The 21,454-nt window shown below is 41.0% G+C and overlaps 2 protein-coding genes across 3 annotated transcripts; one reads left to right on the top strand and one right to left on the bottom strand.

Moving 5' to 3' along the window:
- Window positions 1–1,077: 1,077 nt before the first annotated feature.
- Window positions 1,078–15,524, bottom strand: pik3c3 (phosphatidylinositol 3-kinase, catalytic subunit type 3). Of its 2 annotated transcripts, XM_084923952.1 has the most exons (26): window positions 15,127–15,524; window positions 13,503–13,691; window positions 13,185–13,328; window positions 12,005–12,134; window positions 11,800–11,826; window positions 10,231–10,317; window positions 9,928–10,023; window positions 9,759–9,830; window positions 9,538–9,642; window positions 8,844–8,936; window positions 8,525–8,710; window positions 8,073–8,203; window positions 7,558–7,639; window positions 7,383–7,450; window positions 7,185–7,290; window positions 6,592–6,708; window positions 6,163–6,294; window positions 4,665–4,793; window positions 4,425–4,494; window positions 4,259–4,323; window positions 4,095–4,179; window positions 3,932–4,006; window positions 3,291–3,459; window positions 2,727–2,817; window positions 1,521–1,646; window positions 1,078–1,370 (listed from the first exon to the last, which is right to left on the bottom strand). In XM_084923952.1, the coding sequence occupies exons 1-26, from the start codon at window positions 15,189–15,191 to the stop codon at window positions 1,356–1,358; spliced, it is 2,655 nt and encodes an 884-aa protein (XP_084780078.1). In that variant the 5' UTR covers window positions 15,192–15,524; the 3' UTR covers window positions 1,078–1,355. The 2 variants fall into 2 exon arrangements, with proteins under 2 accessions (XP_084780078.1, XP_084780079.1); XM_084923953.1 differs by lacking the exon at window positions 11,800–11,826.
- Window positions 15,525–19,998: 4,474 nt separating this feature from the next.
- On the top strand, window positions 19,999–21,312 carry msmp1 (microseminoprotein, prostate associated 1). The gene is made up of 3 exons (XM_084922674.1): window positions 19,999–20,101; window positions 20,231–20,339; window positions 21,120–21,312. The coding sequence occupies exons 1-3, from the start codon at window positions 19,999–20,001 to the stop codon at window positions 21,310–21,312; spliced, it is 405 nt and encodes a 134-aa protein (XP_084778800.1).
- The last annotated feature ends 142 nt before the right edge of the window (window positions 21,313–21,454 follow it).

The following is a 21,454-nucleotide window of genomic DNA, read 5'->3' as shown; positions in this document are numbered from 1 at the left end:
CGTTTTCTCTTTAATATAATAAAGATGCTGTTGGATGATTAACCATTGTGAAGTAACCCCTGTGGGTTAAAAGTTCAGCTAATACTGAACTAGATGAGGTTTGTTTTCAGTGAAGATTTGAATCATACTGGAGGGACAGAGGACCTGACCTTAGTTGAGGTGAGGTAGGTCCAGAATTTCCAGGAAGGCCTCTTTATTTATTCTCTGTCATCTGATCAGGATATTTGGTTTTGATAGATTTGTTTTATACCAAAGAGCATCTTCTTGAGCCAATGTGTAAATCTTCCAGGTCAAAAGAACGATTCTGTTTGTGGTCACCGTTCCTGGGTACAGAGCAATCGCATGGAGAATGAAAACTGCCAGTTTGTGGTTGAACCTGATGTATTTGGACTGTTTTTGAGAGCCATTCAACAGCTGCAGTCCAAAAGTTGCATAATGTCAGGAAAAACCAAAACAAACCAAAAAAAACCCAGATGTGCTTACACTCAGAAAACATTGGTTCAGTTTAAGTATTAAAGTGTACACATCACCTTGCTGATAAATGACATTAATATTCACCTTTAATTCTCATATTAACATTTAAGAGACCGAATTAATAGTTACAGATTTTAATAAGAGCTACCATAAAAGTTTGAGACTGTTCATTTCTTTGTAAATGAGTAAACTTACAAATCGAGCAGGTGATGAAATAATTATTTCATTTAGAGTAAGGCTGAACTTGATAACTAACAGAACAAACACTCTGGGTCATTTAACATATTTTAACTTGTTGTTACACACTTTTAAAACAAATAACCAACTTATCAGAAATGGATACTAATAAATGTATATCTTCTGCTTGAATCACACACACTGGCTTATGTTTCATGTCTCTGTGCCTGGCAGGAAATACTTAGTCACTCGTTGAGTGACTCATCTGCCCTCTTGGGCTTCGACTTGTTTCCACCCCCAGTGTCGACAGTATGGCCGTCTGCAGATGGGCAGCAATGCTCAATTAAGAAACATGCTGCATGTCAGCACCCTTTTTGGACTCAAACGCTAAAAAAAAAAAAAATACACAGAACATCCAAATAGTCGTTTAGTTGTAACAACAGTCTTTTATTTGGCCATACATTAGATTTCAATCATTCGTTCAGGATTTAATATACACGATATATACATAAGCAAATAAAAGACGTCAGCGTCCTCGTCTTGCAGTAAAGGTTGGCAGTGCAATCTTGGCCTTTTTAACAGTGTCACTGGGTTCCTTTCATCTTCTCCCACTCACACGTGCACCCACGCAGACGGTGTCGGTCGGCTCGGAGCCGTTTGATCCTGCTGCTCAAGTTCAGTCCAGTTCAGCCTCTCTCCTCTGTTCATCTGCGCCAATACTGAAAAGGGAAAGAAAGTGAGCTTAAAGTCAGCAGTTTGAACGCTGAACAACAGAAAAGGTGGGTCTCATCTTGGTGGAGGTATTGGAAGAAAGGTAAACTTATGCTATCAGCTATTTAGCTTCTGCGTTTTGAATTATTTACACCTACCTGTGCAAATTTGTGTATCTGCTCGACGACAGCAGCGAACAAAGCTCCGACGCTCTCATCAATCAGACTCTGCATGTAGTGAACCGCCTCCTCGTCCGACAGGTCCAGTCTGAACTTATCCTGCACCTGGAGCCACATAAATATCCACGCATTAACCCTTTATTCATCATTGTATTATTTTAGGGTCTTTAAAATAATATGTAAAGTGCCTTGAGGCAGCTGTTGTGGTGATTTGTTGTTATAGAAATAAAACTGAACTGAATTACCACAGGACCATTTTACAAGTGCGCTTTAAAAGACCTTAACTCTGTTTGTAGTAGAGACAAAATTCAAATGCGGAGAACAGAAGACAAGCTTTACAGGTATATTCATATTATATCACTGTAGCACAAAGCATTCACCTCCACCTGGATTTTACCAGGTGCTCTTCACATTACTTTAACTCCCCAACCATTTTGAGCTAGAGGGAAAATTCAAATGGTTCCTGAACGAAGATAGTTATTTTATCATTTTAACCTCCTAGGACCTGGCGTCCACATATGTGGACATTTTGGGTTATTTAGACCAAAATACTCAATTTTGCTCTACAAGGGCCTGATATCTACTTACGAGGACATTATACTGCTACTATGCTACTGAAATTTTAAACGAATATCCTCATATGTGGCTCTTATTTGTCTTAGAAACAAAAATTAGGCAAAAAAAAAAAAATCTTTGCTTTACATTCATCAGGTCCCAATCAGAACAAATATCAAAGAGAAATTAAAAACGCATGATGTGGAGGAGTTCGGGTCTTAGGAGGTTAAAACCAAAATTACAAAATGACTGCATCCTGTGTGATATTTGGGTCCCAAAGGTTTAAGTAATGTGAACTTTAAGGGTTAACCAGACATTTCTTGGTTACAGATAATGGGATGCGCCACAGGATCATGGCAGTGCAGTAACAGCTCTTTGACTCAGTTTGTCTCAAATTTACTTAAACTTTACTGAACAATATTCATTATAAATAAAGCATGATTTGTTTCATGACAGCTAGTGTCTTCTTAATCCCCCTCAGGAAAACAAAAGACTTTCTGTAGGAGGCTACAAAGACAACCGATCTGATCTCCCCAGTACCCTTAATGATCTCAGCCCTGAAAAGAGCTTTAAGGGTGACTCCTAGCAGACTTTCAAAGGGTAAAGAGCTAAAGCTACCAACCACCTTACCTTCTTAACAGTTTTGTCAGGCTCAAGAGCGATGTCAGGAATATTGGCATCCACCATGAGAGAGAACAGGTTCAGGATCAGGTTGGAGTACCTGAGGAAGTGGAAGACGAGGAGCATATTGCACATTAGCTACAGTGGTGTCCATTAAAAACTGACAATGCTTTCCTTGTATTACATGTTTGCAGTTTTACTTGAAAGTAGCTGTTCAAGCTTTAAGGGTGCAAGTAAAAGTAAAATATAACTCCCAAGGATGATTAATCAAAGACAATATTTGGTAAACTTCACATCAAAGTGTTTTTTTCCAATCACAGCAATGATCATCGTCATTAAACGTCTTTCTCAGACAAATTTAAAGACTTTTCAAGCTGCAATACAGTTTAGATTTTTTGCTTTTTAAAAGTTAAAACCAGTCTGATGATGGATTAGTCCTGTTTAATATCCCTTTAATCCACTGATTAAATAAACTCACTTAAAACCATGTTGGTATGTTTGTGTTGTTACTTTCCATATTCACAGTTTGCTTGGCTCAGAATCATCGTTTTGCTTTTATGTGTTTGCGTGTACCTCCTAAGATGAAGAAAGGCGGTGTAGCACTGCTTCCTGAACTCCTGGTACTGTTCGCTCTGCATGCCTCCCATACCCTCCACCATCTCTTTGCTCAGCTTCATGGGCGGAGGCAGCGGTTTGGGGTCTCGGCCAAGGATGTAGCCGAAGTCGATGTGGAAGAGCTTCCCTGGATGGAGAAAGGTAAGAATTAAAAAAAACTTAGAAAGTAGGAGGTTTTGATTTCTGAGATCATGAAATCCTCCAGCGTGGAACTACGGAAGCTTCTTAACTCAAATTTCTGAGAAAATAACGTGAATTTTCAAGTCATAAATTTGAGATATTAACTAACCAATGTCAACTTAGAAACAGTTGACATTGGTCAACTGTTTCTAAGAAATGTTTTTTCCCAATTGACAGAAACGAGCTTTCCTTCGCCTCTGATTTCTAAGAAAAACAGATACATCTACTGGGGCGCTTGCAAGGTTGTCCTTTAAGTCCAGTCGTTTTAAGCTTTGATACAGTGCCACTGGATAATAATCTAACAAATAAGCCCTGTAAACATATGGAAGTCACACAGCTACCTAAAGCTACATTAGAGATGACACACAGGCTCGATGTTAGTAAGTTAGTGTGTCTGAATACGAGTGTGTTTGCCTCACCAGTCTTTGTCAGCAGCAGGTTGTCCAGGTGTCTGTCTCCCACTCCCAGGATGTACGTGATGACACAGTAACCAGCTGGGAAATAACGAGAGGCACATTGATCAGATATTCAATCAGCTCCTCCAGCAACTAAATGAGCACCGATCTGTTACAAGCGTCTCACCGCAGCTCTTGACGTAGGTATCCATCACCTCTGAGCTGATGCCGTACGGCCCTTTTTCACTTGGTGCGTGCTTCCTAAAGAAGCTCTGTCAACACAGGATTAAAATGAGCACTTAAATCGAAGCAGCGCCCTGACGCGCCGTGTCTCTGACAAACTCTGCTCACCTGGATGTTGCCTTCAGTAGCCAGAACTTCAGCGACAGGAACCGACTGGACAAACTGCATAAAACCTAAGCACGCAACACGTTTTCTGCATTAGGCTGAACATCTTTAATACTTTGAAATCATAACAGCTTAAAACGCTGCTGCTGAGTTACTTCATTCTTCTTACCGTGCTTGGTGCTTGTGGCCAGAACTTTATAGGGTGTCAACTTCAGGTCCAAATTCTCTTTTCTTAACAGCTTTAAGACAGAAAAAAATGATGATACACACTGACACAGACTCCTGACTTATGAAGATAATCTTGGACTTTGTCTCTCGTCAGTGATGAGCTAAAATATTTTTTTTTAAGCAAAAAACATCGTCTTCAACTTCCTGGGGGCATTCCCGTCTGTTAACGAGCACTTCTTACTTTGTCCATGAGCGAGATGATCTGCAGGATGAGCTGATCTTGTCTCAGGTCGTCTCCGTGTTTGAAGATGACTGGATATGTGGCTCCATCCTCAGCCTTGAAGATCAGTTTGGCGGGCATCAGAGCACTCTGACACACAAACGCACAGAGAAAAGCCTTTTATTTTTGCATAGATACTGCTCGTAATCAGGACAATCTGCACCAAAGCAAACTGCACTGAAATCAAAGGCGGACATTCAAGCCTCTGCCTTTCTAACAGCACCACTGACGACTGAAGGGATATAACACAGTGGTCAGGGGATCACATCAAGTACAAGTAAATTAGTACCTGATAGTGAAATTAAACATGAAAGCACCCCTGTTTTTCTAATGTGCATCAAACACACTGTTAGTAAGAGAAAAGACAGTCTATTTCCTCTTAAGTGCCTGCAGAGGCTCTGTGTGTGAGATCTGATGCTATGGAGGAAATGAACGATGAAGTGAGCAAATTTGCACTTTTGATGAGTAATGACCACACCCGCGGTTACATTTACAAACTGTCTGAAGGCTGTAGCTGAGCTGCTGTTTAGCTACTCCACCTGCCTGATCATTGAATTTACAGTGCCACAAATCACCATTTATTCTCTCATGTTAGCAGTTTATTTAAATGGTAAATGGACCGATTCTTATATAGAGCTTTTCTACTTTAACTGAGCACTCAAACAACATATCACATTCGCCCGTTCACACACATTCATACAAGCACTGTTTTCTTTCTATCTAACACTCACACTCTGATGAACACAGAGATCAACTTGGGGTTAGCATCTGGCCCAAGGATACTTCAACATGCAGACTGCAGCAGCCAGGGTTCAAACAACCAGCCTTCAGATTAGTAGATGACCTTCTGAGCTACACCCCCAGTCTCACAACGGAGAGACTGGGGAGCACTTTGTTGAGCTGAGCTACTTTAATCTGATAAATGTGTTTGTTTTAACTACATTTAGTAAGAAATTTCTTTTAAAATAACCATTCAAAGTAATGAAAAGCGCATGAGAGAGGTGAAAATGAGACAGTAGCAAGAGTTAATGAGGTTAACTGGGTGGTGGTGAGACCTGCTGTGATGTATGGTTTGGAGATGGTGGCACTGACTGGAAAACAGGACAGCTCAGGCTGAGTAGTTTGGAGACAAAGTTAGAGAGGCAAGACAAGGAAATGGAAAGAGTTGATGTGATAGAGAAGGATGCTAGAGATACGGCGGATTTGCCACTGTGGACACCCCTAAAGGGAGCAGCTAAAAGAAGAAGAAGAAAGTCATTTCTATTTTTTGACTTTGAATGATTAAATTTGAGAAATCCTACTTTACACTTATATTTGATTTTCTGTATCATAATAAGGCTTCCAGCTACATACACAGATAGTGTAAAGTTAAGGCAAAACAAGAGCGTCCCATGCCACGACAAAAAAATGCCTTTTAATTGGTCGTGACAGCGAAAGGATGAGGTAAAGGCTTCTGTACCTTGAAGAGTGTGGCTGTCTCTGGGATGATGCCTTTGATCCTGATTTGAGGCTCCAGAGGAAGCGGAATCGCCTCGATCTCTGACAGGTTCACCTTCTCGTTGTCAGCCAGCAGGGCCTGAAGTCGCTCTGTCTGCAGACACACATGAAGGTTTGCTGACATTTACACAAGTAAGCAGGATCAGTGTCACCAGGGGCACACACCGAAGTCAATTAAGTGTTTATATGTGTGAATAAGGAGTGCTTTTATTAAAAGGACAGCGTACTACTGCGTATTAAAACAGGAAATAAATACAAACACTTCTCATAAATAAACCATGTTCTGGAAATATTTGTTGATTTACTCAGATATAAAAAACATGGGAGCCTACACAGGTGGGTTTTTTAAAAGCACATTTAACACCGAAGCTGTTTTGAATATTTTTGCTACCTTCTTCTTGCGGTTTCCGCTCTCCCGTTGGACAGCCTTCATCAGCTGCACCAGTCTGTCTACAAACGTCTGCTGGGCAGCCAAGAGCGACCGCATCACCCTCACGGTCTTATCACCCTGGAGAAAAGAAAAAGTGTGAGCACACAGCAGTGGAGACACACACGCACAGTCAGTTCTATAAAGCTTTGCTACATATTACATCAGTCAGCCGCTTTTATTGTACAGGCTTATCAGACCGGGTCAAATTTGGAACTATCCAGAATTTTAAAAATGACCCATTTACACTCAACTCCAAACTCTTTTTCTTGACAATATACTTAAATCTCATATAATAATATAAGTCCAACAAAGGAAAATACACTGAGACTTATTTTTATATAATTATGATCCAACTACGACACAGCTGGCAGCGTTATTTTGGGTATGCTCTTTGATAAATGAAGGCAGAAGTGATTAAAACAAGACACCTTATTGGTAAAAGCATTGGGATGCAAATAGATTTTTACAAAGTAGCAGGGTGACATGATATATAACACTAACTCACACTCGATGAGACATCAGCTAACTTTGCCAAAGTAAGTTAAAAACCTAACCTTAAGCAAAGCCTGACTGAACCTCCTCATGACGTTCAGGTACATCTCGTGGGTCTTTGGATCTCTCTGCTGTGTGTCCTGATCTTCACACTCCACAATCACATACCTGAGGAAGAAACGTGGATTTATACACACATTTTTATGACTAACTTCTTTTTGTCCAGGCAGAAAACAAAAAGCACTGTAAAGAGGACTCACCAGTACAAATAGTTGGCAAGCGTAGAGTTCTTGCAAGCACGAGAGATCAGGAATGTGCAAAGGTCTTGCTGCAAAGACGCGAGGACACAATGCTGTGTTACGAACAACTGATAGGACAACATGACAGAGCAACGCACTGTCCACAGGTCCTTTATGGGGATTTTTATTTGCTCACCTCTAGATTCTCACTGTCAGCTCCCTCCTTTCCCTTCTGTGGCGTAGTGGATGATCCAGATGAGCCAGAAAGAATTTGGGAACTGCAAAGCATGTGACAGTTTTACACATCTACTTAAAAGGATCGTGTATATGTTACTGACAGCTGAAGATATTCTTTTTAAAATGTGTGCATTGTTCATTCTTATTTCATTCCACGTGTAAGTCAGCATTGTGGCAGATCTGCAGCTGTCTGGATCCAGCTGCAGATCTGCCAGTAAAATCATAACATTCAATGAGTTCATCGCGGTTTCTGAAAGAGAAATAATCAGATCCTGCAGATCGGCTGATGCTCTCTCAGCTGGGGAACATTTGGGGGTAAATTTAGACCCAGAAAGTGAACAAAAAAAACCACACACATACTTGAGTCATCTCAAAGCCACTTTTAGACATTTTCAGTTTCAGAGCCAGAAGAGAAGCAAATGCGATCAGCGGTGTTGACTCATTTATTAACCAGAGTGGCTTTAAAGTACTGACCTGTCCAATGCAGCGTCATCTGAAAGTCCCTGGCTATCTCTCTTGCTGCCTGGATCTAAACCACCCTGAATATCACTGAAGTTCTCATACTTGAGCGCCTGCACCAGCTGAAGCAGGTACATCAGCAGGTCCTAGAGAGGAGAGACGGGAATTATCATTATGATTTCAATGTAATTGATTTAATGCTCCTGGTTAAGCTTGATTTAGAGTCCTGCATTCCCCGTCGAGCCTATAGTGTAGTGATAGGGGTTGTTGGTGGCTTTTATACTTCTGGTTGCATTGCTCTGCCATTACAGAGGAAGTGGAGCTGATCGTGTTGGAAAGTTTCATACAACACATGAACAAATAACAGTCAGACTTCAAGTAATTGAAAGAAAGAATAAAATGGAAAAACATATTTGTATTCAAGTCTTTTAAAGGTTTTTCCACCCACACACGACCTGTCCTCCTACCTCATCATCAGCCTGCTGCAGCCGAGCCACCGCATAGCGTCTCACTGTGGGGTTGGTGAAATGGGATGACAGCAGCTCCAGAGAGTCCTCCACATCCATGGGCTTCCACTTTCCCAGCAACTCCAGAGCCTGCTTGGCTTCCTGGGGCAGATCCCAGTTCACACACTTGAGGAACTTTGTCAGGGCCTGCAGTCAGAGGAGGAGGAATCATTGAACATGTATACAGACGTAGCAGCAGCAGTCGCTGGGGGAGGAATAGTCGGAAGTTACACATAGTAATGTACACTTGGTTGTAACGGGGAAGACACCAGCAGCACACCTTTTCCTGTGTGGTGAGGTAGTATCTGAACTTCCACACCAGGTCCTGCTCTTCAGAGCTCAGCTGCTTGGTTGGAGGGTAACTAACGATGATCTGTTCAAGCAAACAAACAATTTTAGATTAAAGCAAGCAAAGTTATTATAGAAACATAATTGTTCTAATGATTCTTTCATTTTTTTTTCACTGATCTTTTGTGATGTCTACACTCAAAAGCATCCGTCTTCTTTTAGCAACAGTCTATAAACATAACACAGAACAGTTTCCAGTTCAGTACATTTTAAATGGGTTTCTGGATCGTGTTCACATATGGATTCTTTTTCTCATGATAGAGCTTTATCCTGCATTTGTGGATGCTGACAGAGAACTGTGTTCACAGACAGTGATTTATGGAAGTGTTCATGAGCCCATGCATTGATTTCCATGACAGAATCGTGTTTTTTCCATGAAGGCTATAAGATCACAGTCATACAATACTGATTTTTGTCCCTTGCACACAGAGATTTCTCCATATACTCTGAATCTTTTGATATCATGTGCTGTAAATGATAAGATTGAATGCTTTCTTTGTTCTATAGTAAATAAACTATAGGTTTGTGCGATTTACCAATCATTGCATCTTATTTTTATATATGTTTTACACAGCGTCATAGCTTTTTTTCTAGTTCTAAAACTTGAGTAGCTGCTAGCTACTCACATTGAGCTGGTCACGTGTGGCAGCATTAGGCTTCAGGTCATGATCTGAGGGCCCACTGCGAAGGCTACGAGCCAGTTTGTGATGCTTGCTCTCTACCAGGTTTTCCTGTGAAGAAGGAAAAGAAAAGCCAAAGTTACAGCATGTGAATGAAATACAAGATGTGTGAGCAAACTAGCACACAACATTTATATTTCTTCAACATCATGAAATCATTTTCTCACCATCCCCATCTGTGGGTCGGGAACTTTGACAATGTCGCAGCTGGTAAGAACTGGTGATGCGTCGTCTCCATCCTTAATGGCGACAAAGGAGAACAGACCAATCAGCCGACACCGTTCCAACACGTGGTATCTACCTGCTGTGTGCTGCCACTAATAATCAGGAAATTACCTTTTCATAATAGACGATGCTGTACTCCTTGTCATTTGATTTGACACGAGGAAACTCCACCATGAGGTACATAAAGTTGGAGCTGCGCTTCTCACTCTGCAGAAAGACAATTTCACATTTTTTAATTTGAAAAATGTAAATAAGCGTAAATTGAACCGCAAGTACAGTTGATGATTCAATTCCTCCTAAATAAGCCTTCATATCCTTCTGAGACTGATCTTCACATAGTACATCTTATTGATGCTTTCTCGACTCGACTGCAGAGTCGGCCTGTGCAACCAGAATCGAGCTTAACAAACTCACTTCATTGATCATCTCAATCTCTCTGAAGGTCAGCCGGTCCAGCCAGTCCACCTTCACCATGTGGCCCTGCCGATGAGCCTTTGTCAGCTGGATGGAGAGATGGGAAGGTTTGCAGAGAAATGAGCACATAATTTTAGCAAAATCAAAAGAGAAAAATACAGAAACGGCCGTTCTGTTGAACTGATCACAGCATGGCGGCTGGTGTGCAAACAGCCCGACCGATCATGCACAGTGCCAGCGGCCAATCCAGCATCTCCGCACACTCAGCAGCCAGTCCACTCATCAGTTAGTGAGTGTGGGTGTTGGGAATGTAAGCACACACTTGGCCACGAACAGGAAGCCCACAACTCAGCTGCGTAGAATAAATACTCACTCTTTAAAACAACATATGAACTGGTAGCAGCCTGAACACAACCTCTAATATACTTAAGCCAGCTGCATTTATGATGAATAATAATAATAAAAAAACATGGGGAATCAGTGTGGTTGTTTTAGGAAACAAAATTTAAAAATAAAATTAGCTAACGTGGAAATAAAGTGTACTCCCTGATAACCACTTCTAAGTATCCCATAAAGCTACAACGAGTCAATGAACATAATTGTGTGTCCACATAAATATGAAATCCATGCACACACATGAAAACACACCAACATGTGAAATATGGAGGACTGAAAGTGCCAAAATCAAAAATAGAGTAAAATAAAAAACTGATAAACAAATCAATATGTACTCTATTTCCTATTTCTTACCTTTGTAACAATTCACTTGTTTATTTACTTTCACATAATTTTCTAATTTATTTTAAAAAAAGTACTGTATTATATTATTTAGGTATTATATGTCCTTAATGTGTTTCCCATACATATTTCTTTTATTTTGGCATTTCTTTATACTTCATTATGCACATAAATAGGCTTTATTATTGTCATTTTAAGTGTGTAGTTGGCTCATGATAGAAAGGTTAGCCTCCAGTCCGGTATGGTGACTCTGCAATACAGTTATGTCAAAAAGAAGGTTTTCACAAAATACTGACATACTTGACTATTATATTATTTTATATATTTATTATTTTGCCTAAGCATTTCTTTAAATATTTAGTAAACAACATTCATATTTGAACGATATTTGAATTATGTGTTTATTAATGTATCTCAAGTCATTCATTTCTTAATTTTAGCAGTTTTAATCCTCCATAACAAGCAGAAAACTGATGTGTGTAATGCTTTAAAAAACACAGCCATACATCTTCACAGACAAAAAAAAAAAGTTTTCACACCAAAACCTGGATCAAAATGTATTTGTAAACACACTGAACAGATTTATGCTGTTTACAGGTTTCCCACATAGAACAGTGCAAAGTGAACAGAGGTCTGACACGAGGAGGAAGTGAGTACTTAATGTCCCTGCCACAGTTTGAATTGTCCTGATGTGGTAACCATCATTTTCATACTGTGTTATACAAATGGAAATCTATTTGCAGATACATTTTGGCCATGGCCTTGTTCATACATATACAGTACACACACATAATCTGCATTGCCAACACTAACTCCTGCAGTGGTACTCACATCACTGAGTACCTCCAGGTCAGGGCCCTGGAACAGATGATGGTTTAGACAGTGCTTTGCATTGGATGGTTTCTTTTTATCCAACGTTTCCTGTTCACCTTTGACTCTACTTCATTGCCCAATCCTTTCCTTTCAGTCCTTTAATCACTCATCCTCATCATCCTCCTCCTCTTTCCTATCCACACACATGTATACAATATTATACCTTGGCGAGCCTGCCCATCTGGTCCTCTGCCAGGCTGCTGCTGGTGCGTCCCGGTGTGGTTGTGGGCTCTCCTCCATCCCCTTCCACGCCTGGCCAAACCTTCAGGTCATGCATCCCTTGCCGGAACATGCTAGAGCAGGACGGGAGGAGGGGATTTAAACTCACGCACACTACTACATACTCAGACCTTTAAACACTGATTTCAGTACGGCAGCTTTTGGAGACCACAGCAGACCAAAGGACAAGGCAAAATGTCAAGGTTCACCTGTATTCACAACTACACAACATAGCCTCACTGTCACCTGCCATGTTATCACTTCTTCTTTTCAGACTGAGCTTTTGGTGGCCCAAAAGTCCAATACAAGGGCCTAGCATGACACTAGATTTTGCTTCCATTGATGTTTCTCCTCTGTCTTTCCTTCTCCATACTTTTCTCTTCTATCATCCTGTTACAAGTTAATCTTCACTTCATCAAAGGTAGATGCACCGAAGTTCTGTTTTTCTCAGAACTGCGTCGGCTCTCTTAAACGTTTTCTGGTAAAGTGTAATCTGACCTCCTTGCGTAACCAGTGGTTTGCACCTTGTTCTAAACTCTATATTTAGATTCATGAAGGCGTCTCTTGATTGTAGACTTTGACACTGGCTGACGACCGCCTGTGCTACGCCTCAGCCTCCTAGTAGACACACCTATGGTATACATTTAAAATTCTGATTGTCATAAAAGTTGACCTCTGACTTTGACGTGCACCTATGGTATCAGATTAAAACTCCTCCTTGAAGTATCGCATTCACAAGACTTTCAGAAAACTTGACCTCTGAACTTGACATTCAAAGTCATTCGAGATTTTTGGTAGATGCACCTCAGGTATCAACTTCAAAATCCTACATGGCCTCGTTCTCAAGTTATCACATTCATAAACTTGAGTGTCCATGCTGTCTCTTGAAATAAAAGCTGAAAGTCTGCACTTCAATCACTTCTTACCGTGTTTGATTTAAAATTCCCTGCAGGGGAGTACATTAGTAAAATTACATAAAACATGTGGACCTATCTGTGTGTTGTAATAATAGGGAAATGTCATTAAAAAATTGCAAGGCAAACCTAGACTTTTCTCTCACCAGCGTGCCTTGACACATCACCTGGAAACCACTGCCAAAAGTAACAGAGCAAGGACACACTTACCCATATTTGCCAAACAGAGTCACAGTGGTTCCACCGACTGGAACGGCTCTGCCGGGCCCATAAATGTCCCACACTGTGAGAGCAACCTGGGCACTTTGGGGAAGGTCGGGGTACTTGACTGGCAACCGCAGCCACTCGTTCCAGCTGCACCGGAAAACAGGATAAACAGAGAAAATAAAATGCACATGTAGAAGTGAGTAGCTGATGGCCATTTTGCTACAGAACATTGAAAAAAATTCCTTTGCTTGACTTTTACAACCTCATAATCAGTGCATTACATCATATTATAATAACACTAAAAACCAGCATGGTTCTTACTTCCAGCGTGTGCTGAATGCTTTGTACGAGGTGCGAACAGGAAGGGCCAGAGGCTTTCCTTCAGCAAACACCTGACAGGTTACATAGAGGTCCGAGCAGTTCTCCTGGTAGAGCCCAGAGAAGCGCAGCATCGGGTCTTCGAGCAGCGCTTTGTAGCTCTTCTGCTCTCGCTTTCCTTCTAAACTGCCTCTGAAAGAGGGGAGAAGAGAAGGTCAGAGTGTGGAGCTGCAGTCTGATTGTTTGCTGATGTTATCAAGAGTGCTCCAACTTGTCTAGCTTCTCTTCTCACAAGTAAGTCACTATTTCTTTTGTGTTTCCAACAAAACAGATTTTCAAAGCCTGCCAAGTCAAAATATCCCCCAACAATGCTGCAAACTCACCTTTTTTGCTCTTCGTGTAAAGAAAACCCTCCAAGTATGGAGTGCAAATACTGTATTTAGTCAAGATACCATGAAAAGAAAAAAAAAAGATATTTGCTATTACTGAGAATTTCAATACTGCAGCACTAGCTCCCCCACCAGCAAAGAGATTTCTGGCCTTCAATAAAAGGGAATATACCCCGGCCATGATTTATAACACGCTCAAAGTACATTTGTGTTTAAACAAATGGCCAGAAAAGACAGGAAGACACACAGACTGCTGTTAAATAAGGTAACACACACTCCTACCATTCTATAAAGCTCTACAATAACTCTTACCTGTCAGGTATAAGAGTCCACACACATATTTCTGCATTCTAGCTTATTGCAGCTGTTTCTTAGACTCGCAAGGGGCATATTATTTATGAATGCATTGCAATAATCTTGCATTATCTCAGTCTTACTAGTAGTACAGTCGACTGTACTATTTTTATTCATTATCCTGCTGCTGCTACACAATAAATCCCCTTGTTGGGGATAAACAATAAATGATCTGTTTATCTTGCAGGTGTAGTCACCCCATTTGGAGGCAACTCCAGTGAAAATCTGACCAAATTGTGGCGCTATTTAATAATAATACGATGATAATGCAATAATAAAACTCATGAGCTGCACACAGGATTTAAATATAGGACACACTGAGCTCAGATAATAAGAGTTTAGCTCAGGGGGGCATATGCTACCTGAGTCATGATGGTAACATTAAGCAACAGCGCTTCTGTCTCTCCTCCCACCCCAAAAAGGACAATAAACACAATACAACACTGTAATTCATCAGAACGACATAAAGCAGAACCGGTGTTTCTAATACATGTGGACTGAGTCTTGATGAACAGAAGAAGGCTTGTCTCTTCCTTTTCTGTAGGTACAAATATAATGTAATTACGCTTTCATATAACCTAAAAGTACTGCAAATGCATGATAATCTTACATTTGCACACAAAGTAAGAGAAGAACAGCAAATCGTTTCGGTTTGCTGTGATGAACGCGTTCACATAACTCTGGGGCTTGTGATGGCAGTCTGCTGTATCCTGTTTGGTTTATGTGTGAGCGACAAACAATGTGTTGGACAAACTTCAAAGTCAGAAAAACGTGTTAACGAGACACAACGCGCGCACACACACACAAAGGAAAGCATCGCGTGAGGTCACAAGATACAGGAGTTTACGCCGCTTTGACCCAAAGAGACTCAGTGAAAAACTCACATCTTAAGTTGAACATTGATGTCCATATCACAGCTGTAAACATAGTTGAATTTATCAGTGTCCATCTTCCGACGGGGAAACTCTGAATTCCAACCAGAAACCGGATGACTTCAACATGAAATCCCGGACGGTTATAGGAGACTTTGCGAGCGGTTGTGTTTGCGACCAGGCCTCGGATCAGCACCCCGCAGAGCTCAGCTAAAGGTCCCGCCACACGGCTGGAGACGCTGTAGGTCCAGACACGAGTTTAAAAAGATGTTAACTGCCTACATTCACGATAAAGACATAATTCTAACGGCTGTCTCGCCGGGCATGATTTGGTGTTTTTGTTAGCTACCTACACAACACAGCAGCAACCGAAACCTACAGTCAGGCGAGAGCAGTCAAATTGCGATATAGTGACTGAGACGACTGAACGTGGGCTCGTCATATCGTGGGGTTGATTAACCGAGTCTGATGCGGAAAAGAAGGAAGTAAAAAAAGAGGCGGAACGTTTATATTAAAGGAGCAGTGCACACGAACTACATTAATAGAACTACACAAATACACTGGGGAAAATATTCACTCACTCATCCAATTCACTGAATACAGGTGTTCTAACCACTTCCATGGCCACAGGTGTATAAAATCAAGCTACTAGGCATGCAGACTGCTTTTACAGAAATTTGTGAAAGAATGGGTCGCTCAAAGGGATGCTGAATTCCAGCATGGTACCGTGACAGGATGCCACCTATACAACAAGTACAATCGGGATATTGCCTCACTGTTAAATATTCCACAGTCAACTGTTAGTGGTATTATAACAAAGTGAAAACGATTGGGAAAAACAGCAACTCAGGCACGAACTGGTAGGCCACGTAAAATCACAGAGCATGGTCAGTGGACACATGGTGCACAGAGGTTTCCAACTTTCTGCAGAGTCAGTCTTACAGACCTCCAAACTTCATGTGGCCTTCAGATTAGCTCAGGAACAACCATAGAGAGCTTCATGGAATGAGTTTCCATGGCCGAGCAGCTGCATCAAAGCCTTACATCACCAAGCGCAATGCAAAGTGGTGTAAAGCACGCCACCACTGGACTCTAGAGCAGTGGAAATGTGCTCTCTGGAGTAACTAATCACGCTTTGCCGGATGGCAATCTGATAGACGAGTCTGGGTTTGGCCGTTGAAATTTTGGACAATTTCACGCTCCCAACTTTGTGTGAATAGTTTGGGGATGTCCCCTTCCTGTTCCAATATGACTGCACACCGGTGCACAAAGCAAGGTCCATAAAGACATGGATGAGCGAGTTTGGTGTGGATGAACTTGACTGGCCTGCACAGAGTCCTTACCTCAACCCAGCAGAAAACCTTTGGGATGAATTAGAGCAGAGACTGTGAGCCAGGCCTTCTTGTCCAACATCAATGTCTGACCTCACAAATGTGCTTCTGGAAGAATGATCAAAAATTCCAATAAACACTCCCAAACCTTGTGGAAAGCCTTCCCAGAAGACTTGAAGGTGATATAGCTACAAAGATTTGACTGACACTATATTAAACCCAGTGGATTACAAAACGGATGCCACTCAAGTTCATATGCGTTTGAAGGTAGACACGCAAACGCTTTTGGCAAAATATATACAGAAATGTTGCATATGGCACAGAAAGAAAGGCAAAACAGCAGAAATATAATTCCAAAGTATTTAAAATAAAAGCAGAACTTTAAAGAAAAACAAAATACAGTTTTAAAAAAATCAACAGTGAAGCTGCAAATCCATTTAAACGTAACATACAAGATGAGCTGGTTTTAAAGCTTTTTTTAACAAGTCTCGCTAAGGGGTCAAATGCACTCTAACTAAAGAGCACACCACCAAATATAAAAATGCTGCACACAAAACATATCATAAGCAGAAGTGGAAGTGTTCAGGAAACCACAATAACTGAGCCATGAAGTGTTTGACCACTACAGAGCAGGTGACTGAGTGCTGAGGTGCATAGTGGGTAAAAGTTTTGCTGACTTTATAACTGCAGAGCTCCAAAACTCCTTCCTCTTCTGTGCCTGAGCAGCTCCTGTAGGTGTAATGTGCAGGCGACCCAGCACCTTTATGTTTACCTGATTGATTACAGTTTTCATCTGAAAACCGTTGAGGAAGGGCTACTACTTTATTCCCATCTATTGTGGCCATTTTTGTCTGCTACTACTTTTGTCTATTTCTAATCTGATATTCACTAAAATTTTAAGTATTTAGTGTAAATTTTAGTTTAAAAATGAGAAAAAAGAGACTGATGCACCTTTGATTTTTTTTTTTTTTTTTTTTTTTTTTTTTAGCTTTTTTCCATTTAATCAATACAAACAATCCACTTGTGAAACACTGAAGATGCTTAAGACAAGGATTTCATGCTCTGTGAACTTTTCCCAACCCAATTAAAAAACACTTGTACCCAATTAAGTGCATATCCATGAAGGACGAGAGGTGTGTGACAGGAAAATCTTTTGTTTTCAGAGGTCCTCCCTTTTCATCAGCACTGACGACAACATATTTGTCAGATCAGGGTGTGAACTCTTTGTCAGCATATGGGACCCCATAGGCTCTGAGGAGGTCTCCGCCACCCAGGCTGAACTATGGAAAAACATCTGCATCTAAATACTGACCTCAATCAGGCCTTTACGTAGCCTGACTGACACCTTAACGTGCCGTTAGTCTTCTGCGCTGCCCGACAGAGGCAACTGTGAGTCGGACTGAGTGAAAGAAGAAGCACCCTTGGTCGATCAGGGAGACCTATCAACACTCTTGAACTACAGAGAGAAGGCATGTAAAGCGCCATGTTACAGGGCCCCGGGGGCTCCTGTGAGAGGCATGAGAGGATTTTTCCTATGATCTCGAGCTCAGCCTGCAGATAGTAAACAAGTGGAAGAAGATGAGCTAATGTTTTGTTGGCGTGTGGATTGATATCACACTGCAACATACGCTCAGATGACATATTTAACTTCTGACTTAACGCCACTTTCCTTGGATGAACAATCCATGAAAAATTGCAAAAGAACCGGGCAACAAAGAAATACACCTGTCTGCATTACAGATGTTATGAATATGAAGACATATGTTTCCAGTGACCAACTGTGATAAGAGGAGCAGTTCAAACTTTATCTTTGATTGTTGTTTAGATGATTTGGCATGGACCATTTGGAAAAAGTCAAATCTTTTTCTTAAATGTTAGGTTAATTACAGTGGGGAAATAATTATTTGATCCCCTGCTGAACAGTTTCATATTTTTATGGTAGTTTCATTTTACTGGAGAGAGACAGAATATCAACAAAAATTCCAGAAGAGACACACTCCATAAAAGTTATAAACTGATTTACATGTCATGTATATAAAAGAATTTGAAACAAACTTGATGTTAGCGTCAGCTTGGTCAGTGGTAGATTGAGGTTTGTGCAAAAGAGCAGGAGGCTGAAATAATAAAATCCATCATCATCATTACCCATTTCCCCTTGGGGGGTTCTTAATCAAGGTGACTAAGCTCTGTTCCCTATGTTGCTCCACTATCTGCTAAGGAAGCAATCAGGAAAAAGTGAGAACAGCCAACATCTACATTAACACACACTCTTTTAATAAACTCTGCAACACAGAATTTAGGTTTAAATGACAAATAATTAAAAATTGTAAGCAGCTGTAACTAAGGTTTTCATTATGATACAGTTAGGATGGCCAGTCTCATACTGTCCCTCCACTTTCCACAAACTGTTACTTAATTAATTCTCCCAAAATATCAACTAAATCCAATAAAAAAAATCCCTCCAAAAGAAATGTGTACGTCTTTCTTATTTAGCTTTCAGTATCCATCATTTATTGATACTGAAGCTGGAATTATGCCTTAGGCTCATTAAACACTCCCCAAACATACTTCCTTCATAGAGCTGGAAATATGTTATCATCCAAAATCCCATGTAAGTGTTTAGATCAGGTTAAAAGAAATCTAAATCTACAAAAGCCCTTGATCTACATTCACATATGTTGTTCCCACATCTGCCAATTCATTCCTTCCCTTTTCATTTAATTACATTTAGACTCCTTTCAGTAGTATTGAATTTCATTTGTATGGTAGCAGTTCACAAAACAGTCACCTGAAAGCGCTTTTTAGATTGGAGTGTAAACACCTCACCACATGAGAGAGAAAACCCCAAGAATCAAAGAATTCCTGAGAAGCAAGCAGTTTGGTGAAAGTGGGAAGGAAAAACTGCCTTATAACAGGAAGAACCATTCAAAAGCAGAACAACCATGGAGAGAGAAGGCCGCATTTAACGACACACAGTTGTGGCATATGGACACTATGGACATATGTAGCTGCCAAGCACCTCATATGAAAGCACCTCGCAGAATCATGATTATATATTTTAAATTTATATTCGGCACATTTTCTGGGGCTGTGCGGTGATCCTCACAAAAACCAAGAGGGAGGCTGAATGATGATGAATCATGTTTTACATTTCCATCGCCCTCTCTCTCCACCTCCTTCTCTCCTTGGACGTAACCTCTCTTTCTCTCTCTCTGCCCTCCATCTCACCTCTCTGCTACCCTTCCCTCTCTTAGTCACTGCGTGGATGTGTCATTGTTTCTAACACTTCGGAGGTTTATGCCTGCTGAAGCGCATCGAGGAGATCTCCAGAGTGCCAAAAGCGTGCCAAGATACAACTTTACCCTCCCCTCTACACAACACCTCCACCTCCTCATTCCCAACGGATGGCACCGCTGACACTCTCCACAGCCAAGTCTGTGGGCCACATGACGGTGCAAGCCACACCTCCACGCCATGGTCATGAACCCTCAAAGCATATAAATGAGGGAAGAAAAGGAGAAGAGGAATCACAAGCTGACCAGACATGATAAAGATGGAGCTCTCCAGGGTTCACTTGTTGCTTGGAGCCGTAGGGTTACTTCTGTGGACCAGCGGTGGCTCTGCTGCACCCATGGAGTGCCACTTCAGCTCCAGAGGTGAGATCCAATTCTTTATAACCCTTTTTTTTAAAAAAAACCCCAAACATTTACCTTAAAAAAACCCCCATCAGTTTATAAAAAAAATGTATTATTTTGAGCTCTTCCCCCCACCATGTGTTCATCCAGCTCTGTGTGTGTACGAGGGGAGGCACTACTCACTGGGTGAAACCTGGATGGACAACGCTTGCATGCAATGCACCTGTCTGCACCCTGTTGGGGTCGGTTGCTGTGAGACGTGAGTACACAAACAGACGGTGTGATTTGGTGTCCAGATGCCAACAGTTTCTAAACCGCATGGTTTAAAGAGACTGAGTGACTTTGTTTTCATGGTGGAACAGCAGTTTCACCAGATGTTTTGCTTAAGATTAAAGAAAGTGGCCACAAATGTTGTTAGTCTGCAGGAATCTTTTCTGTGTTTTTTTTTTTTTTTACTGATATTATTCTAGTGTTACTATTGTAAATCACAGGTGGCTGCACCTTACTTTGCAGATAGTTTTAAATATTTTAGGTAATGCTTTAGAACCCAAATATGGTAATATTTAATGTTTCTAATTACATTTTATCACAACTTTTATAAGCTTCTCTGTTTTTTTTTTTCTTCAATAAAAAAAATTACATGTTTTCATTTGGGCACATAAAAATATTCAGATTTGACAAAGTGTTTCGAGTTTTCTGTGGGTACCCAAAAAATATCCCAGGGCTGTAGCAAGAATGTCACTAACCTGTGCAATCTCTGACTCAAACACACATAGATATGTACATATCTATGTTTTTAGATTCTATTTTTACTCTATACTTTATTTGCTAGAAACTCTTTATTTTTGTATTTTATGAGTACTTAGATTGCTTTCTTTGTACTGAATGGGGCTGCATATAATATCGTTGTGCTTTTGGCAAAAATAACACTAAAAATGAGATTCTGATTCTGAAAAAGTTTACATTTTAAAGCGTGAAGTGAGAAGTGCAAGGAAAAGAAGGTTTGACATGCTTTACCTTCCTCTTAATTACTGCCCAGAGTGCATCGGCCGGTGGATTTCCCCGCATGGTGTGAAGTGCAGGTGGAGCCAGTGACCTGCAAAGTGTCTCTAGTCCAGTCAGCTGACCCCCGCCTGCCCTGCTCCCCGGGTGAAGCGAACAAGGACCCGAGCCATGGATCGCTTCAGCTGCAGCAGCATCTCGAAGGCTGGAACGCAACTAGCACTGAGTAACTCTGCCGCCACTCTGCCTGCCCATGGAGCCGATACTCATTACAGTTAGATATCCATAACCATTACTCATCTTCAGTATATGAATTATTCATGTAGGGAATATGATGCTTAGCAATTTTTAAGCAAATGTGCAGCAATTTAC

This window comes from Perissodus microlepis, chromosome 3 (genome assembly GCF_051167445.1).
Source record: "Perissodus microlepis isolate ML-2025 ecotype Zambia chromosome 3, ASM5116744v1, whole genome shotgun sequence".
Lineage (NCBI taxonomy): Eukaryota > Metazoa > Chordata > Actinopteri > Cichliformes > Cichlidae > Perissodus > Perissodus microlepis.
The sequence above is the reverse complement of the archived record's forward strand: the minus strand, read 5'-3'. Positions and strand labels throughout refer to the sequence as shown.

Coding starts and splice junctions, on each gene's coding strand:
- pik3c3 (XM_084923952.1), bottom strand. CDS start 15,191: ATGGACACTGATAAATTCAACTATGTTTACAGCTGTGATATGGACATC. Junction 6,295..6,591: donor GCGGAAACCGCAAGAAGAAG/GTAGCAAAAATA, acceptor GTGTGTCTGCAG/ACAGAGCGACTTCAGGCCCT. Junction 4,007..4,094: donor TACCTACGTCAAGAGCTGCG/GTGAGACGCTTG, acceptor GTTATTTCCCAG/CTGGTTACTGTGTCATCACG.
- msmp1 (XM_084922674.1), top strand. CDS start 19,999: ATGGAGCTCTCCAGGGTTCACTTGTTGCTTGGAGCCGTAGGGTTACTT. Junction 20,102..20,230: donor GTGCCACTTCAGCTCCAGAG/GTGAGATCCAAT, acceptor GTGTTCATCCAG/CTCTGTGTGTGTACGAGGGG. Junction 20,340..21,119: donor GGGGTCGGTTGCTGTGAGAC/GTGAGTACACAA, acceptor ATTACTGCCCAG/AGTGCATCGGCCGGTGGATT.